This window comes from Balaenoptera ricei, chromosome 1 (genome assembly GCF_028023285.1).
Source record: "Balaenoptera ricei isolate mBalRic1 chromosome 1, mBalRic1.hap2, whole genome shotgun sequence".
Lineage (NCBI taxonomy): Eukaryota > Metazoa > Chordata > Mammalia > Artiodactyla > Balaenopteridae > Balaenoptera > Balaenoptera ricei.
Window position 1 is genome coordinate 151640392 of NC_082639.1, and position 19670 is coordinate 151660061.

A 19670-nucleotide genomic window follows, 5' to 3' on the forward strand; every position below is an offset into this window, starting at 1 on the left:
TAGAGAAAGCCCACGTGCAGCAACGAAGACCCAGTGCAGCCAAAAATAAATAAATAAATAAATAAATTTAAAAAAAGAAAAAGCTTTTCAAAAAAAAAAAGTAAACAGACTTGGGTCCATCACCCCAAAGCTATTTATCCTGTGTGTTTATTACTAATATAATTCATGTCCACCATGATTATGAATGATGTATTTACATTAAGCACAATTCCAAACACAGAGAGAGAGAGAGAGAGGGAGAGAGAGAGAGAGAGAGAAACTGAAGCAGTGGAATTCTGTCAACACACTAACACAGCAACCATCTGTTAACACTGCCCTTTGAATCCAAGGGACCCAAATCATGTGGTAGGGCTGGGAGCTTCACCTTAGCTGTGAAGTCCTACTTTCATGTCATAGGGCACTTCTGGAAGGAAGCTCTGTAATGGCCAGCTCTAACTACTTACAGATTTCCTACTAGTCCTACACAGGAAGTCATTCTTGTGTCTCACCTGCATGAGTTCCTGTTATGAGGCCAGGGGGCTGGTGAGTTGAAATCCAGTTCCAGGGAGTGATGTCATCTTGACTGAGCTATGATCCTGCTGACCTGCTCCCCATCCCAGTGTTGTTGCAGCACTTCAGCTGGGGTTCAGGTTATAAGGGGACCAAAAAGGAAAATGGGGGAGTAGGATAATAGAAAAAGCAAAAATGCTTGCACATTTCCTTTGTGTCACTAAAGCATTTTCTGCTTCCATTTAATTTGATGGGCAGACCTGGCCAATGGCAGCTGGAAGCTGTACAGATGCTCTTGGAGTAGGGATAGGCTCTCACACAGATCTCAAAAATACAAAGAATTAAAACATACAGAAAACTTTCATTATGTTGTGGCTCCTAACTTGAAAATGGTGACTTATTCTTTCTTCTTTGGATAAAGTTTAAAAAGCAGACATTAACTTACAAATTTTGTAAATTGTTGTAAACAATGCATGACTACAGGAGCTATCTTAGCAACAGAAAGAAATAACGAATACAAGTGTTGGGAGATGTATAAATACTCATGTTCTTTCTATACAACGTCAAGTAGATTAGGAGGTCAAATTTGGAAATCCTGTCAATACATAATAAAAGAGGATTGCCATTCAATCCCATTTAGATGAGATCCTTTGGTTCTCAGGATACTAAGCCAAAAAACTAAAATGAAGTCAAGCATAATAAGAAGCAGAAATTGCTAACATTCCAAAATGAAAGGAAGAGAGGCCTTTGAAAAAAAAGAAAAAAAATCTTAAGCAATTAAATGAAAGAGAGATTTAAATTTTTACCACGTTTATTTTACATGATTCTTTAGTTCTTATTAAGTTGATACAATTTGGGGAAATAAATACTCCCTTCGCTTTTTTGTTGCGTATGTATTAATAGGGGTAGGAAGAACAGAATATGACAGAATAGACAAAGGGTGTAGAAAGTGAAAAAATAAAGATGAAGAGAGAGAGAGAGAGAGAGAGTGTTCATATGAACCCTTCTGTTAGCAGTATCAACCAACAAAGTACAAAGTTGACAACATGAAGTGTTTTCTTCTCACGTGGACTTCAGAAAGAATGACTATGGGACCATATTCGACATACATTAATTATATAGCATCGTGGTTCAGTTTTCCTATCAGACATGATGTGTATATTCTTTTTTTCTCACTTTTTAAGCTCCATAGATGACATTATTCATGAAGCACTTTTAGTATATTATTCAGCAAATATTAATTTGATCATATTAAACCAATCTTGGTTCGCAGAAAGCACTGTCAGCTGCCATGTAAAGGTCCTCCTTTCAAGTAACACTTCATTCTACACTTGGAGCTTCATATCAGAGGAAGGTCTTGAAGGGCATTCCTCTTTTAGTTGAGTTTACAACTCACCTGCAACACTAAATGCAGATAAAATAAAGATCACACCTCAGTTAAAGGTTTGTACATAACAGCCCCTTGCAAATGTAGCCAATATCTTGTCCAGACAGTAATTGTAAAGGAATTGTTCTCTCTCAGGCTTTTTCTTTCTCCATTTCCTCTAAAGATCTTCATCCCAATGCTTGGTGCCCCATAATTGAGTGTAAGGCAGAGCTACCTCTGTGCTGGAGACGCCTGTCATAGAGAAGATCAGAACGTGTGCAGAGAACCCTGCATTATGTTCATCTCATTAGTTCTGCCCAATCCACAGGGGTAAAAAATGGATGAGATTTGATATCTTCAACACCAGCAACTCCAGCACCAAGACGCTCCACAGGGTTGAACTGTAAGAGCTAAAAAAGAAGGATTTAGTGAATAGTGGGAATCCAACTAAAGAATCAAAGGAAAAGAAAAATATATGAAAGGAAAGAACTTCTAAATTCAACCCCAGTAACAAACGGACTTGACTGACAGCCAACAGACTATATTACCTTGAAAGGGAATTATGTCTATGATACCACTCTAGCTGTGGGGTGGTGGGGAACATATCTGAATTTATGACTTTTCAACTGATTTGAAATATGACCTTGAGTAACTCACTTTGTTTCTCATCGTCATATAGTACAATAGGATAGTTACACCTATCAATTTCCTACTCCAAAAGTACAATTATGACATTAATTAGATATTGCACCAAATTCTGAGAGATCCAGTTACTCCTTTCATGATGAGAAAGTTTGGGAGGCACAATAAGTCTTTCAACCCCTAGTGAATTATATATGCACCGGGTCTAAACTTTACCTAAGGTCTGAATAAGCCAATTCATATTCCAGAATTGCTTTCTTTGAAATAGCTGACTCACATGGAACAATTTGATACAATGAGTGAAACGTGTTTCGACTTCTTCACTAATAGGAATCAGGTATAAAATAAGTTAATAAATGTTACACGCAATAGGATTGTTAAGTGTGGGAAAATAAAAGTAGTCATAAACAATTATAGACGACCCTGGGCATACTGAAAGAATGTGTCTTAAGACATTCATGCATCCCCAAATTTTTGTTTTAACAGCTTTACTGAGGGATAATTTATACAGCATAAAATTTATCTGTTGTAATTGTACAACTTAATGATTCTTAGTAAATTTAAAGAGTTGTGCAACTTTCACCACAATCCAGTTTTAGAACACTTTGATTACCCTAAAAAGTTTCCTCATCCTGTTTGCAGTTAATCCGCATTTCCGTCTCCAGCCCTAGGCAACCACTAATTTGTTTTCTATCTCTATAAACTTGCCCTTTCTGGATATTTCATATAAATGAAATCATAAAAATATGTTGTCTTTTGCAGCTGCCTTCTTTCACTTAGCATAATGTTTTTGAGATTCATCCGTGTTGTAGCACGTATCAACAGTCTGTTCCTTTTTACTTCTGAACAGCATTCCACTATTTGGATATAATGCATTTTGTTAATATATTCACCAGTTAATGGACATATGGACTTTCCAGGTTACGGCTATAATTAATAGTATATATGACTTCCTGCTGACACATATTTTCATTTCTCTTAAGGACATTCCTAGGAGTGGGACTGGTGGGTCTTGTGTTAAGTTTATGTTTAGCTTTTCAAGAAACTACCAAACTTTTCTAAAGTATCTGTACCATTTTACGTTCCCGCCAGCAATGCATGAGCGTTCCAGTTTCTCTACACCCTCATCGATAATTGTTACTATCTTTTTTATTACAGCCCTTCTGTGGGTATTAGTGGTATCTTATTATGGTTTTAATTTATATTCCCTAATGACTAATGATGGTGAGCATCTTTTCATATCTTTCTTAGCCATTTATAAAGCCTCCTTGGTGAACCTTTGCCCATTTTTATACTGAGCTGTCTGCTTACTGTGTTAAAAGGTTCTTTACACATACTGAAAACAAATCTTTTATCAGTTGCATGATGTGCATATATTTTGTCCCAGTCTGTGGCTTGTCTTTTCATTCTTTTTCTGGTATCTTTTGAAATGCAAAAGTTTTTAATTTTAATGAAGCCCACTTTACCATTTTTTTTTTCTTTTATGGATCATGTTTTGGTGTCATATCTAATAATTCTTTTCCTAACCCAAGGTCATGAAGATTTTCTCCAATTTTTTTCCTAAGATTTTACAGTTTTAGCTCCCACATACAGGTTTATGAGCTATTTTGAGTTAATTTTTGCATATGATATGAATTAAGGGTCTTAGTTCATTTTGGTTTTAGCATGTGAATATTTGATTTTCCCAGCACCATTTGTTGAAAAGATTATTTTTTCATCATCGAATTATCTTGGCACCTTTACTGAAAATCAATTGACCATAAATGTAACAGTTTATTTCTGAACTCTCAAGTCCATTCCATTGATCTATATTGCCTATCTTTGCTCTAATACCACAGTAATTAAGTAGTTACTGTGGCTTTATACTGACTGGAAATTGGGAGTGTAAGTACTCCTTCTTTGTTCTCTTTCAAAATTGCTTTGGATACTCTAGGTCCTTTGCCTTTTCATATTCATTTTGAAGTCAGCTAAAGGTTTCCCAATTTTGCTGATCTTTTCAAAGAACCAACTTGTGATTTAATTTTTCTCTTATTTTTCTCCTCTATCCAATGAAGATTTTCTCTTTCACTGATTTCTGCTTGCTTGCTTTCTTCTGCTTGCTTTGGACTTATTTTGCTTTTTACAGTTTCTTTTTCTACTTTCCTCAGTTACAAGGTGAGATTTTTATGTGAGACCATTCTTTTCCTATACAGATGTCTAAAGCCATAAATTTTCCCCAAGAACTGATGTAGCTGCATCCTATAAATTTTGATATATCATGTGTTTGTTTTCATTCCATTAAAAACAATTTCTGGCTTCTCTTGGCATTTCTTCTTTGACTCAGGTTATTTAGAAGTGTGTTGTTTAATATCCAAATATCTGGTATGGATTCACCAGATCTCTTTCTGTTGATGATTTCTAATAAAAAGTTGTTATGGTCAGAGTATGCTGTATAATTTCAATCCTTTTAAATACTGAAAGTTGTTTTATGGCATAGCAAATGATCTATCATGGGGAATGTTCCATGTGCATGTGATAAGACTGTATTCTGCAATCATTGTTCTATATATGTCAGAGTTGTTTGATAATGTTGTTCAAGTCTTCTCTATATCCTTGCTGATTTTCTATTAATTATCAAGAATGGGGTATTGAAGCCTCCATTTATTATTATTGGATTATCTATTATTTCCTTCAATTCAATCAGACTTTGTTTCATATGTTTTGAAGCTGTTATTAGAGCATATACATTTATAATTGTTATATCTTTCTATGTATTGATCCTCTCATCATTATAAAACATCTTAGTCCCTGGTAATTCTCTTGTCTCCACATCTATTTTGTCTGATATTTAATAAAACCACTTCACCTCTCTTATGGTCACTGTTTGCATGGTTTATCTTTTCCCACCCTTTTTCTTTCAACCTATTTGTGTTTTTAATTGAAGTGTGTCTCTTGCACACAGATAGTTGGAACTCTTTTTTATCCAGTTAACAATCTTTGCCTTTTGTTTGGCATGTTTCGACATTCACACTGAATGTAATTATTGACATGGTGGGTTTACGTTTGCTAATTTGCTACTTGTTTTCTACGTCTACTGTCTTTTTTCATTCCCCTTTACTGCCTTCTTCTGTGTCAAATACTTCTTACTGTACTATTTCAGTTCCTCTATTAATTTTCCTTTACTATTTTTTTTTAGTGGTTGCTGTCAAGATTATGCTTCTTAATTTATCACAATCTACTTCAGATTAATTCCAGTGACATGCAGAAATTTTGCTCCACTATAGTTCCATTCCTTCTGTCCTCCTTTGTCTTTTACTGTCATTAAATACTATATGTTATATCTATATACATTATAAACCTACGAGCACAGTGTTACAAGTATTGCTTTGTACAGCCTTATGTCTTTTGAAAGAAGCTGAGCAGAGAAATGAGAAAAAACATATTTAGTCTTTTCTATTAACTCATATTTATCATTCCAGCACTTTTCATTTCCTCCTATGAATTTGAGTCACTATCTGGTAACTTTTAGCCGAAGGACTTCTTGTATTATTTCTTGCAAGACAGGTCTGCTAACAATGAATTCTCTGTCTTTACTTGGAAATTTCTTAATTTCATTTTCATTTTTGAAGGATAATTTTGCTGGATATAGAACTCTTGGCTGACAGTTACTTCCTTTCAACACTTTAAATATGTCATTCCACTGTCTTCTGTCTTCCATTGTTTTTGATGAGAAGTCAGACATCAATGTTCCCTTGGATACAATGAGTTGTTTTTCTTTGGCTCCTTTCAAAATTTTCCTCTTTGTTTTTGTCTTTCAACAATTGGACTACAATATCTCTATGTGGATCTCTTTGTATTCTTCCACATAAGGTCCACTAAGCTTCTTGGATGCATTTCAATGTTCTTCATCAAATTTAGGATGTTTTCAGACATTGTTTCTTAAACATTTTTTGCTGCCCCTTTCCCTGTGTCCTCTTTTTGGAACTCCCATTATATTGGTATATTTAATATCATCTTACAGGTCTCTTTATCCCTGTTCATTTTTCTTCAAATTTTTTAATCTGTTTTTCAGATTGAATAATTTACTATCATGTTGAGATGCTCCAGTGAATTTTTTTTCCCCTACTTAATTCTTCACTTCAATTATTGTACTTTTCAACTTGAGAATTTCTATTTGGTTCTTTTTTTCCTTTTAATATAATTTCTATCTCCTTATTGAGAATCTCTATTTGTTGATTCAGTATTGTTTTATTTTCCTTTAATTCTTTATACATGATTTCCTTTAATTCTTTGAACATATTTATAATAACTGCTTTAAAGTCTTTATTAAATCCAAAAATCTGGGGACACTCAGAGTAATTTCTATTGACTGTTTTTTTCCCTGCCTATGGGTCATACTATCTTGTTTCTGTGGATATCTTACAATATTTTGCTGAAAATGAGACATTTTAGATAATATATTTTAGTGATTCTGGAGTCTTATTTTTTTCTCAAGAAGACTGTTATCAATTGCTGTTGGTTGGTTTATTCTTTGTTTGATAACTTGTTCAGCTAGATCTGTAAATCTGCTTCCCCCACCCCACTGTAACAAGCAGAGGTTGATATCTCTGCTCATTTTTTTTTCTTTTTTAAGAAAAAAGTTTTAAGTTTTCCTTTTTTAAGCTTGGTTTCCTAAAGGTCACCACTGTGTCTGCATAGCTTAGTGGTCAACCAGTGACTGAAAAGGGGTTGCATTCAAATACCTTAGCTACTAAAGCTTCCATCCTATGCCAATGGGCAGGAGAACATATTCAAAATTTAGGCCACTTTCAAGTCTGTCCTGGTTTTTACTTTCCACTGAGATCTTTCCCTGCACATGCATACAGCCTCAGTGCTGGTCTTCATGGCCTACCCCAACCTGGGAGAACCTTCACACCTGACCAAGCAGGGAAGAGAGAATGCAAGTAGCCCCAGGCAAGAATGCCACAGAGTCCCACAATTCTTTCCCAAAGTTCAGCTATTTTTCAAGCAGAAGTACTTTCCAGATTGTTGCATCCCTTTGATCAATTTCCAGAGCACAAAGATGGTTATTTTTGCCAACTCTGTCCAACTTTATAATTTCTTTTTTTGAGAAGAGAATTTTCCATATTTCTCATATGGCTATAGCCATTCAAATTTGAGAATATTCCTATAGCATATAATTTTTTCCACAGAATTTAGTCAACTGCAACTGAAATATTTGGATGATTACATTAATGGTTCTATACCTATAGGAAATCCCACTATTCAAATCAAACCTAAACTTTTATTTCTTCTTTTTCCTTTATTTCTATTTTTCTACTATTCACTAATAATTAATCATTTATATAAAAGCATCAGTTGATTTCCTATTATGTGCCAATCCACTACTTTTTAGACCTCTTCAACCTGTATCACCAGCAGTTGCCTCACTCTCATGTTAGCAGCCCTATACTATAATCCAACTATATGCTTCATCAAATTATAAATTACTACATGTCGTGAGCTTTCAACGCTGCCCTATCAATAATAATAATACAAAACATTTATGTGACACTTACTGTGTGCCAGGCATTATTCTAATTGCTTAACATAGGTTAATTCATTGAACTCAAAACAACTCTATGAATAGCTACTATAAATATCTCTGTTTTATAGATGAGAGAACAGAGACTCAGAGAAATTAAATAACTTGTTTAAGATCATATAGGTAGTAGGTAGCAAGGATATGATCTGAATTCAGGTACTCAGTCTCCAGAATCCCTGCTCTTAATCACAACATTACACTGCTTTATGAGTGCGTGATCTGCAAATGCCAAGAATCTATTACTTCACTTTGATATCACCAAATCCACAAGGGGAATGAAGCATATACTTCAAAAGACTGTACTCACAGTCTTTTCACTTGAAATTACTGTATCTAGCATTCAAAATGACTACTTTTTATCAAAGTGAACTGCTCAAAGAATTTTTATATTAGAAGTTGCTAAATTGTGTTAAGAGAAAAGCTGCTACTATAAAACAAACAGCATAAGCATACCCTAAACATATCAAATCCATTTTCAAAATCAGACAAGTCATGCCCACTGATTGAAATGTGGAAGGCATTAAACATTTGAATACAAATCTAAAATATCAAACATTGATAAGAATTAACTATAACTATAGCATGTTTTTTAATGTTTCAGGAAACATATAAACATATAAGTTCTTTCTTTCTTGTTAAAATTGGCTTTCCCGCCCCCATTCTTTCCAAAACATGACCTCATTATGAAATTCCAATAAAAGTTCATATTTTGACTTTTACTAAAGTCAATTTACCTTAGTTCATGGACTCCTCTATAATTTTGCAAGTGTAAATCTATAGGCAAAAGTATAATTGTTTACCCATGACTGTCTTGCTTATTCTGCCATTTTAAATACTCTCCCAGGCCTTCTGAGAGATCACACAAAGATTCTATTGCTAAAAGAATGTGTCAGCCAGTGGCAAAACCAAGACAGTCACTGCCAACCTCCTTTTTCCTAAAGAATAGGCAATAAAGCTGAGCATTGGAGGCACAGAAATTTGTTTTGAAGGTCTTTTTCTCATATAATATCTTTCAACTGACAAAGCGATTGTGTCACAAAGAACTAAATGTCCACTGTGAAGTACAAACATCCATGCTCTGAGGATCTGTAAAATGTAAATATATTTTTTTAAAACTGCATTTAAAATGTAACTATGTTTACTTTAGCACCATTCACTTGGACTGAGATGACTAAACCATGGGTACAGGGAATTATGAAATCTAGGAAGAAAGCAAGGAGCTGCAAAGACCAAAGAGGGGAAAATCTCCTCAAAGTGGAATAATTCTTTCCACATAAATCATTTTGTGATTTTTTAAAATAACCTTTATGAACCATGAGGTAGTGGAAGAGGAAAGTCAAAATGACAAATTGCTAATCATGCCAAGAGACCCCTTTTCCCTTTCCTGATGATGTTTCCTCAACATGAGTGGTAGTTTCCTTAGGCAGGCCAATGACAGAATGCTGCTTTAACTATATAAGCTATACATATCTGTATTTGGGAACTTAACATATCTTAAGCTCAGACTCCTTTACAACATAAATTCTGATACACAGGAGCAACAGACCTTTATTAATTAATGTGGGGAATTCTATTCTCAATATTATATAATAACGACTACTTCTTTAAGAAAGAGAAACAAAAAATAGCAGTTGCTAGCCTTCCTTAAATTAATAGCCAAAAAAATACTTTGAATTTACCTTGCTGTGCCACAACAAAGAATATGAAATCAAATGAGGAGTTGTCCTTTTTGCCCATTAGAATGAAATGTTTTATGTGTCTTTGCATTACCTCTTAATCCTTTTACAAAGTGCTCAGGGTACTCTCATCTCACTATTTCCAACCTGATTATGTTTCTTTAGACTTCACATACTCTGGGCAAATTAATCTTCCTGAAGCACGACTCTGAGCCTTTCACTCTTGTGCACAAAAACTCCAAATCTCAATTTTTTACTGAATTAAATACTATCATTCTCCCCTGGTGTTCATGATAAGAGAGCCCCAACTTCTCTTTCCATTCTCATCTACTTACTATTACTCATCCTTATATTCATCCTTGTACTCTAGATAAACTAAACTTTTGATTTCCCAAATTGAGTCTTTCTGACTCCTTCCTTGCCTTTGTCCAAGCTTTTCATTCCACCCAGTTATTCCCCCACATCCAACCTTGCAATGCCAAAATTCTGGCTAAGGCTCCGCAAAAATAACACTCACTACACAAAAACTTTCCTAATACCACCACTGCATCAATTATTACACCTCTTTATCCTGACTCGCCAAAGTACTTTTTAAACCTCTCTGATAGCCTTTATTAAATCCATCTGTGATATAATTATTTGTGAATCTCAAGTTCGTAGCTTATGACACTATGCCTTACATATATTCGTTGAATGGAACAAAAATCACTGCTCAAGAGAATACTAGGTAATACTCTTCTTAATATATTCTCCCCTCCCCTTTTCTCTTTCTTTTTTTTTTTTTACAGATTTTGTTTTCCCTGATTTAAAAAATAATTCATGTTTCATTAAACAAAAATTTTAGTTCTTCATCTTTTTCAAATAACTTTTCCCTTGATATTTTCCCAAAAGCATAGGGGATCACAGTCCTGACAATTCTTGCTGCTTTGCTGTGAGCCTATCACACCTCAATGCTAACAACCCTCAGTGTACTCATCAAAACTTGCTCTTCAAAGCTAGATGAGCATTTTACACATGGCGAATCAATTTAAGGAGCTCACTAGAGTTCCAAGCCTACCTCTGGGATACTGAACTTTAATTATCAATAGTCTCTTTCTTCAAAGCCACCAGAAATACACCAACTGACACCAATATTCAACTTCCATGAATGGATCTACAAGTGATCTAACTTGGCAAGATTTTCTACCACTTCTCTCCTAAGTAGCCCATTCCTATGTTTATAAATATAGCCATTCACCATATACTATCTCGAGACTAGCTCTAAGGAATAAACTCTTTGAAAAGTTAAAAAAAAAAAAAAAAAGAAAAGAAAAGAAAATAGCCATTCACATATGGTTACAAAATTTAATAGAGCAGCTCCAGACCAGCTAAAAGCAATACTTAAATCTCACACCTACACAGATATATGGAATTGACTAAACATTAGCCTGGATTTAAAATAAATAAATAAATAAATAAATAATACCAACAAGCTTTACCTATTCTCTCTGACATCACCAATACTCAGATAATAGTAGAAGCCTAAAGATATACAGTAGTAGTTCTGAATTTGTAATTAGTAAAGGGTCCTTCTTGTCCGAAACTAATTTCTTTAAGGTTTTGGAGCCGTGGGCTCTGCTAATTTGCATGGTTGATATACTTGGCCAATAGGTCAATTAAATTACCTGTTGAATGAGTGAGCGAGCCTCTTCAGAGACACATTCTGGCATGTTCAAAGTAGTGTGAGTATTTATTCCTGCTGGATGGCACTCAACCAGAGTCTGAAACAATCAATCAGGTACACTTCTTATCCCAAACAACATCATATTCTGTTCCATCACAGGGTTTATGGACAGCAAATACAGAAAGCTCAACAACCACCTTAACTGGAGGTGCAGTAATCACCACAGTACCCTCTAAGCAGTTTAGGACAAGGGCTATGAGCCCACAGAACTCTAACTGAAATACAGGCAGTCATCAAAATCACATCATAAGCTTAGGCCACTCACCCTTTTCCCTTAGTTATAAAGAGAGTGGCTCATAATAGAAAAACTTCCATTATACCCAAAAACTAAACTGGGATTTGATATCTCAAATTTTTTAATGTTCTTAAAAACCTTCAAAGTTGAAAATTTGTCAATAATAATGCTTTATATATGTATAGCACTTTATGGTTTAAATGTATGTATAGGTGACTTGTATATTCCACAACCATGTTAGGCGCTCAGTATTAACTACATATTTAAGGTAGATGACTACTTACAAAGGTATGACTGTTCATTTCCTCTGTTTTCATCCCAGGAGGCAATCTGCACAATACTCTATTAAAATCTATTAACTATTAATCTCAAATATCTTACTTAAAAGTTATTGATCAGAGAGTATAAATTCTCTCTGATCAATAACTCTCCGTTAAGCCAGAATGGACAGGAAAAATTACAGTATTGAGAAAAAAGATAATACTACCTTTAATATCTACATTAATTTTCTAAAATGATAATTCTCTCCTGGTTTCAGACAGGTATTTAAAACATACAGAGAATTTAAATAGTTACGTGGACCTTACAGATTTAACTCTGTTAAAACTGACTCACAGAAAAAGAAGAGAAAGAATGTGTAGTCTTATATCTCACTATGGACTAACAGTGTGACATAACAGAATTTTACCATCAATTTATTCAATGTAATAGAAGTCAACTTTTTAAAAAATCTGGAATCATGATAAACATGCATTTTTCTGCCCATCCCCCTTTTTGGTATCAAGGTTTTCTTATTTAGTACCTGACCTAAAAACTAAAGGCAAAGGCTAAATATTCTCAATTTGAAATCAAGGTAGCATCTGGATAAACTTAATAAACCTCCAGGTCACTGCTTACCTTGCCAGTGAGAAGCTCGAAGAGGACAGCACCCAAACTCCACCAATCACAGGCTTCACTTTCTTCCGTGATTGCTCCAACCTCTAAACACACCAAGAAAGGTTGATATTAAAATTCCAAAGGTCAATTAAACTCTCAAAATTAACATGTATTAGCAAGGTGACCTTTTTAATGCTGAGAGAGCACATACTAAATACTACTGGGTTTTCAAAATTCCTGAAAGTTACTTATCCTTTTGGTCACCTACTGTGGTTGCATTTTTTTATGCAGTCATATATTAAACTGAGACATTTGTTCTTTAGTTGATAGAGGGACACCTTCAAGATGCTATACTTAAAAGTTACGTGAATCTACTAGATCAGCATTTTGCTTAATTTTTCAAATTTGAGAATGTACAGCCAACCCTATCTCAGGGGTCATTTTTTGTTTTAGAAATAAAGACTCTAGGTTTCAGAAGGAACTTCAAAAATTATCTAAACCAGTATTAATTATCCTTTGAGTTACAGACTAGAAACCAGAGAGGTGAAATGCCTTGTCCAATGTCATATAGTAAATCAGAAGCAGAACTAGGACCTAGTTTATAGTATGATCCCTCTCCTAAATAATCAATTGTTTTCAACTAAAGAAGGAGGATGTGAAATGAAAATTTACCCATTTTACTATTCGGAAGTACAGATAGATATGGTGTTTTAAGCCACAACTGAAACTACTGGCTAAGATGAGGGCTTTTAGAATATCTCCAAATTGCAGTTTTATCTGTGTTATCCCTATCTCTCACCAGCACAAGTTCCTGAAATGTAATATGAGTTTTCAGGTGTCATCCTTCAGTTTTCTTCACAAATCAGCAATAACTCCTCATTTCACCATTTTTGAGGCTTTTAGCTCTTAAGTCATGTTTGATGTCTTCTTGTCCTTTCCTAATGACATTCAATTAGTCACTAAGCCTGAATATATCTGCCCTTTCATTTCCATTAAACTGACAAAACACGCTTATTATTTGTCTACAGGTAGCCCAAAACTCACAACAATCATGTTGAAAAGGTTTTAAGTAGTTAGGTTGGAACTTGGACAATAATAAGTGGAAGTGGTGCTCAGGCGCCCCAGCCTTTTAACCAATACTTAGTGAATCTACTGTGTTGGAGAACCAAAAACACTCGTAACACAGCTCGAGTTTTTAAGTCTTGAAGCAAAGGTCATATGGATCAGAAAAAGAAAAAAAGAGCCATTTCTATGCAAAATACTGAAATGACTCCACTTCAGCAACCTCCTTCCTTATCCCTGCACCTACTGTATTCTGGGTTCCACAAGGCCTGTGTACAACTATACCCTTCACACCAGCTCCTACCCATCTTTCCTCTCCTTATCGTGCTACCTGCCAAATCACAACCTCCATTCTCTAACTTAGCTGCTCTCAGCTAGGTGGTAAAAAGAAAACATAGATATTTAACTAACTCATATTATTGTGTGAATGACCAAAAGTCTTCTAATCCTCCGAGAGCCACCTGCATTCATAAAATAGCAGCTTGTTTGAAAAACTGAGAACCATCTTACTATCTAACAATAGAGGTTTAATTATACATGTTTTGACACATGAATTCAATGAAATATTACTACATAAGCATTTTAAATGACGTATTCACGCAAGGTTTAGGTATGTAAGTAAATGTCTGGATATATTAAATTTAAAAATAACAAGCTATAAAACAATAGAATCCTAATTTTAAAAATACATATATTTTTAAAAGACTGGTGAGAAAATGTAACAAAATGTTTTAGTGCTTTGCCTCTGGGATGGTGAGATTTTTATTTTCATTCTTATACTTATTAACCTACATGAATAACTAAGTGGTACAATTTTAAATGTATAGCAAGATGGCATGAAAACATTCAGGCTTGTTGGAGCAGGAAAGATGAAGCTATATAGGCCAGTCCTCCCTAAGAGTCTGTTTGCCTATAGTTTCCTCTACAACTTTACACTTGATCTTAGCCAAAAGGCCACGAAGCGATCCTCTACAACTTTAATGTATCGTATATTAGAGACAGCAGTGCACTAGGAATCAGAAGTCCTGGGTTAAGAGCCTTGAGGAATTCACTTGATCTCATCCATAACACGAGGGTGAGATCTGAGGACCTCTAGGTTAAATTTAGCTCTATAATCTACGATTCTGATACTTAAGGATTCCCTAAAACAGTGATTTTCTTGAAGGACAATTCCTTGGGGGCTCTCATTCAAAGTACTTATGTTACCCCTCCCAGATTCAAATACACTGCCCCCAACCCCATTCCCAAGCTCCCCACAGAAAGCCACCATCACCTTTGGAAGTGTGCTCCAGAAACTTTAAAAAGGATGTGTGTTCTTATAAACTTCAGAAAAGTAGAAGAAATTTACCATAGCCCTGTCATCAAATATAACCTTTTGCACATTTCCTTCCAGTCTAAGGCAGGCAATGGATTACATCACTTCCCTGTTCGAAATTCTGAAATGGCTTCTCACTGAACATTAAATAACATTCAAATGTCTTGCTTAACCAGGCATGTATATATATTCAGGCCTCTATAATGAGGTCTCAACCTATCAAGATTCATTCAAACACGTATAAGCAGTACAAACTAGGTCCCCTGCTAGGCACTATTCCTCCACAGAACACTATGTACTCACCACATTGCTAAATGATGTGAAACTAAAATCAGTTTTCAGAGTTAATGGCTTTATTTTTAAATATCTTGCTCAAGAATTTAAGTTATGTCATTTTCTTTAATCATAAAGCAAGCAGTATATACTCCTTAGTTTTAGAAAGGTGTTACATGTTCCCAACTCAAGACCCCAGATTATTGATCAGCCATCTGTTTTGAATATGCAACCTCCAAGTCTCACTTTCCGTGTCTGAAGGTCGCTAGTAGGCACATATTGTAATAATGATAGTTGCAACAACAAAACAGTAGCTAACATCCGTTGACTGCTTACTATATGTAAGGAACCGTGTTTAACATTGTACATGAATTATTTAAAATTTCCAAGCATCCTTACGGAGAACTTACTTGGGTAGAATGACTTTGGAGGAGAAAGAATACGTATTTGTGTGTTCAGGGAAAAGAGGAATGCCTGACCCAGTCAGCTCAGAGAACGTTGTGAAGATCAGATGGTTTTATAGGGTCTAATAACACGCCCTGAGGAGCTCTAGACTAGAACCACACCCCAAGCCCCTGCTCACAAAGGTTTCCTGTCAGAATTGAGCAAAGGGTATTGTGATAAGTCTATGCAATGTAATCAATGACTAATATAATTTATAAAGGGAGCTTTCAAATTCACCAAAAGGTCCAAAGTGCCATCACCAGTGTAGCCTAGACCACCAAATGCTACACGTTGTGCGTGCTTCCCATTTCACTGCTGGGAATGTGCGCTGGGGGTGAAATGTGTCAGAGCGAGAGAGAGAGAGAGAGAGAGAGAGAGAGAGAGAGAGAGAGAGAGAGAGAGTGCGCGGGCGCGTGCGTGTGTGCGCGTGGGCGCGCGGTGGGGGGAGGGGGATCTCTGATGCTACCATAAGCACAGTGCATCCTCCTGAGCATCAAAGAATTTTATATGTGTGGGAGGCGGTACGATGTTGTTTTATTATTAAAAGAAACACAGACCCATTATGGAACAGAACGTAAACCTTGCATGGATCTGCAAGATAAAAAGACTTCAAAGAAACTTCAGGATCATATTATTAGTCTCGGAGGTCCCCATTTCATGTCACCTCTACAGTCAGAAGTACTTTGGTAGAAAAGTTTGAGAGGCACTTCAGGAGACAGACAAGGTGTTATTCCTTTTTTGGTTTCTGTGACCTTGCTCAACTAAGGAGTCTAAGAACTAGGTTCACTGGTTTTTATGCTGCTTTGAAATCCCTCACAATTTTCTGCCAGAGTCCTTAACTGGTAGATAATGACCAACATACTGCTTCAAATGTGGATGCTACAGTGTCTGACAAGCACCAGTCTGAACGTGAGGCAACACAGACAGTAGCAAGAGACCCAAGCAGGCCCTAAAGTTAATTTAATTCCCATTTTCAGTCGGCTCGCTTTCTGGTCCAGGATGCGGGGTGTACCGCGTGGCACCTGATGTAACTGCTGGTGACATCCTAGCACCATCAACCTTAGTCTACTTCATCCACCCCCCATTTCTTTTCCCATCTTTCCTTGATCTTCCCCTCTTCTTTCTTCCACTGACAGCCTGCTTCTTTTCCCCTCCCCTTATTCTCTTTTTCCTCCCCACTCTTGGCTGTCATTGGTTAAGCTTTCTAATGGCACTTGGGCCTAAAGAAACTACTGATCCCATCTAAGAAAAACTGCTTCTGAAAGTCTGAAGACAACTAGGCTGAATGTCATCTTTAATCTGACTGGGCTAATAAAGAAGGATAGCAACTCTGAAAAGTTAATTTTTTTCTCATGGAAATCTGGAAGAAAGACACTGAACAAGTTTTAAATCCATCCCCTTAACAGTGCAGCTTGAATCACTTCAAAATGACTTTATATTAAGGATTCATTAATTAATGTGAAACTGACATCATGACCAACTGTCCTTGATTTTAATAGATGACTCTGAACTACAACAAAGAGTTCTACATTTAGATAAGATACAAAGAAGAACTTCCAAACGGCTAAGGAAACTTAAATATTAGAACAACTGGAAGAAGATACTTACATAATTTCTTCTTTAGGGTTTTAAAATATAATTTCACTTTCTTTTAATAATCAGAATGAAAGATTTTGATTGTCTTTTCAACATCCCTTATAGATCAATAATTCTTAGATTAAAATTTTAAAGATATACCTTGAAATTGCATTGCCAAAAAGAAGACTGAGGTTGTGTAGCTGTCAAAAGCAATACTCTAAAACTGCTTTACTTGCAAAATCTATACAAAATTTTAAGCATAAACCAAGAGTACTGATTCATATATAAAGCTACATGATAGCTACTACAAACACCAGGTGAACAGTCAGGTATGTTGTGTCCAAAGTCAAAAGCAGAGAATATAAAGAAATATCAAATAAATTTGTGAGGGTTCTTTTAAAGTATAACATAGTAAAGCTGAGAAATCCCTTTAAACTCCCTACCTTGAATTTTTTAAATCTCCGGTGGGAAAAAAAGCAGAAAAAAATTTTAAAGGATAAATTCTCCACTGCTTTGTCAATTTTCAAAATATTTTCCCTATAAAACCCAATGTATTCAGTTCCCATGCATGCCCCTTCCCCTGACACTACATTCTATATTTGCAGTTTCCAGGGTGGTAAAGCAGTATCCTTATTCTCCACAAGGACAGCAGGGCTATAAAGCATTAAGCAAAGGGATCGGCGGAAAAATAAACTATTCCCTAAGAAAACAAACAAATCCTCAGATTATTTCCACAAAAACTCAAAAAGAGACAGTGATATCAAAGAATCCTGAATTTTTGTCTTTGAGTCAAAGAGATGTATTGACAGGGCTCTAGTTCTGCTACTGTTTGAGCCTGGCTGGATATTTTAGCTTCTCTGAAAATGAGGACAGCCAGACCTCTAGCATTCTTTTTACCTGTAATTTTACGATCCTGAAAGTGTTTTCAAAAGCACTCATGAGCCTTTCTCATAACTTCTTCTCCCTCCATTAACCTAAGATGCCCAAAGAGTGGGATTATGCTAAAATGAGCCAGCATTCCACATTCGTCCTTCTTCTCCTTTCCACACACAGCCACCCTTCCTTTCCCTAAGAGACCTGGTGGCAAGCAAAATGAATCAGTGTCACTAAATCTAACCGTTACCATCTTTTAATGTAATGGAGACACAAAATCAGCTCCAGATTAGATTTCAACTCATCCAAAATTTTTGGAGGACATCAAATATGTGAGAACAGTTTAGTAAAATTCTAGAAATCCCATTTTAGCGCTATCAATCCTCATACTCTAACACAATATAGAATTTTATGGATTCATACTAATGATTCAAACTAGCATAATTCACAAGTGAATAAACAAGTTTAAATAAAATAATAAAGATACCACAAGATAAAAATGTGTCTTGCCTACCTTTGTTTTACTCATGTTTAACACCTCATAGAACACTCTTCAACAAGCCAGGACACCTCTCAGAAAAATAATGCTGCCATACTGTCAAAGGGCTTGCTAAAACATAGACTAAGAGAGTTTTATAGTCCTATGATAGTCAGAGTTTACTAAGTCTCCCTCTTACAGCCAAAAATAATAATGTTAATCTGACCCCAAAACTGTACTATAATAAGCCTTGCTCCTGAAAAGTAAAAGAGCAAAAAAACAGAAAGCCTGGACTCAGGAAACCGTAAAATGTCTCTATCTGTATGAGAAGTGAAGGGAAAGAAGCAAAGTATACACTCTTAGACTTGAGAAAGTCTGAAAGACACTGGAGAGACCATTCGATCCCAGCATTACTGAGATCATGACATATACTATCTACTGGCCCAGGCCCTGCCTTTTAGGGCTATATAGTTTAAGCCACATGGATTTGTCAAAGACGTGACTCAGAAATAACTGTAGATAATACTAAAACTATGCTGGAAATTGTACAGAGAATTTTAAAAGCTAGCAAATGCGTCTCAAACTCAAGCTTTATAAATGAACACCAACCTTCCTATAAAGCTTTATAAAGATGAATCACCCAGCTCGGTGCTTTGTGACCACCTAGAGGGATGGGGTAGGGAGGGTGGGAGGGAGACGCAAGAGGGGGGAGATATGGGGATGTATGTATATATACAGCTGACTCACTTTGTTATAAAGCAGAAACTAACACGCCACTGTAAAAAATTATACTCCAATAAAGATGTTAAAATAAATAAATAAAAAATAAAAACAAAGAAAAAAAAAAGATGACTCACCTTGCATTTTAAGTAACTGTGAATTCCCAAATTCAGAATTTACTTTTCTTTAAGAGACATTACTGTTATGGTGCTTGATAAATAAGGGAATATGATATTCTACATTGAGCTCTTTGATGGATTTGTTAAGGCACATTTTCAGACTGGTGACATCACTTGATTCTCCACTAAGGGAGACCCACACAGGTCCTCACATCCTTCCTCTTACCTCTACTGATCA

At 35.6% G+C, this 19670-nt stretch overlaps 1 protein-coding gene across 5 annotated transcripts in view; it reads right to left on the bottom strand.

Moving 5' to 3' along the window:
* Window positions 1-405: 405 nt before the first annotated feature.
* Window positions 406-19670, bottom strand: part of RPS6KC1 (ribosomal protein S6 kinase C1) — a 218048-nt gene continuing 198783 nt past the window's right edge. For 3 of the 5 annotated variants that reach the window (XM_059938204.1, XM_059938217.1, XM_059938211.1), the window contains 4 exons: window positions 12592-12674; window positions 11401-11496; window positions 1296-2265; window positions 407-618 (listed from right to left, as the gene is read on the bottom strand). In XM_059938204.1, coding sequence (XP_059794187.1) covers window positions 2155-2265; window positions 11401-11496; window positions 12592-12674 — 290 coding nt within the window. In that variant the 3' untranslated portion in view covers window positions 407-618; window positions 1296-2154. Of the gene's footprint in view, window positions 619-1295; window positions 2266-11400; window positions 11497-12591; window positions 12675-19670 lie in introns of all 5 variants that reach the window. The other 2 variants (XM_059938198.1, XM_059938190.1) reach the window with 1 other exon arrangement.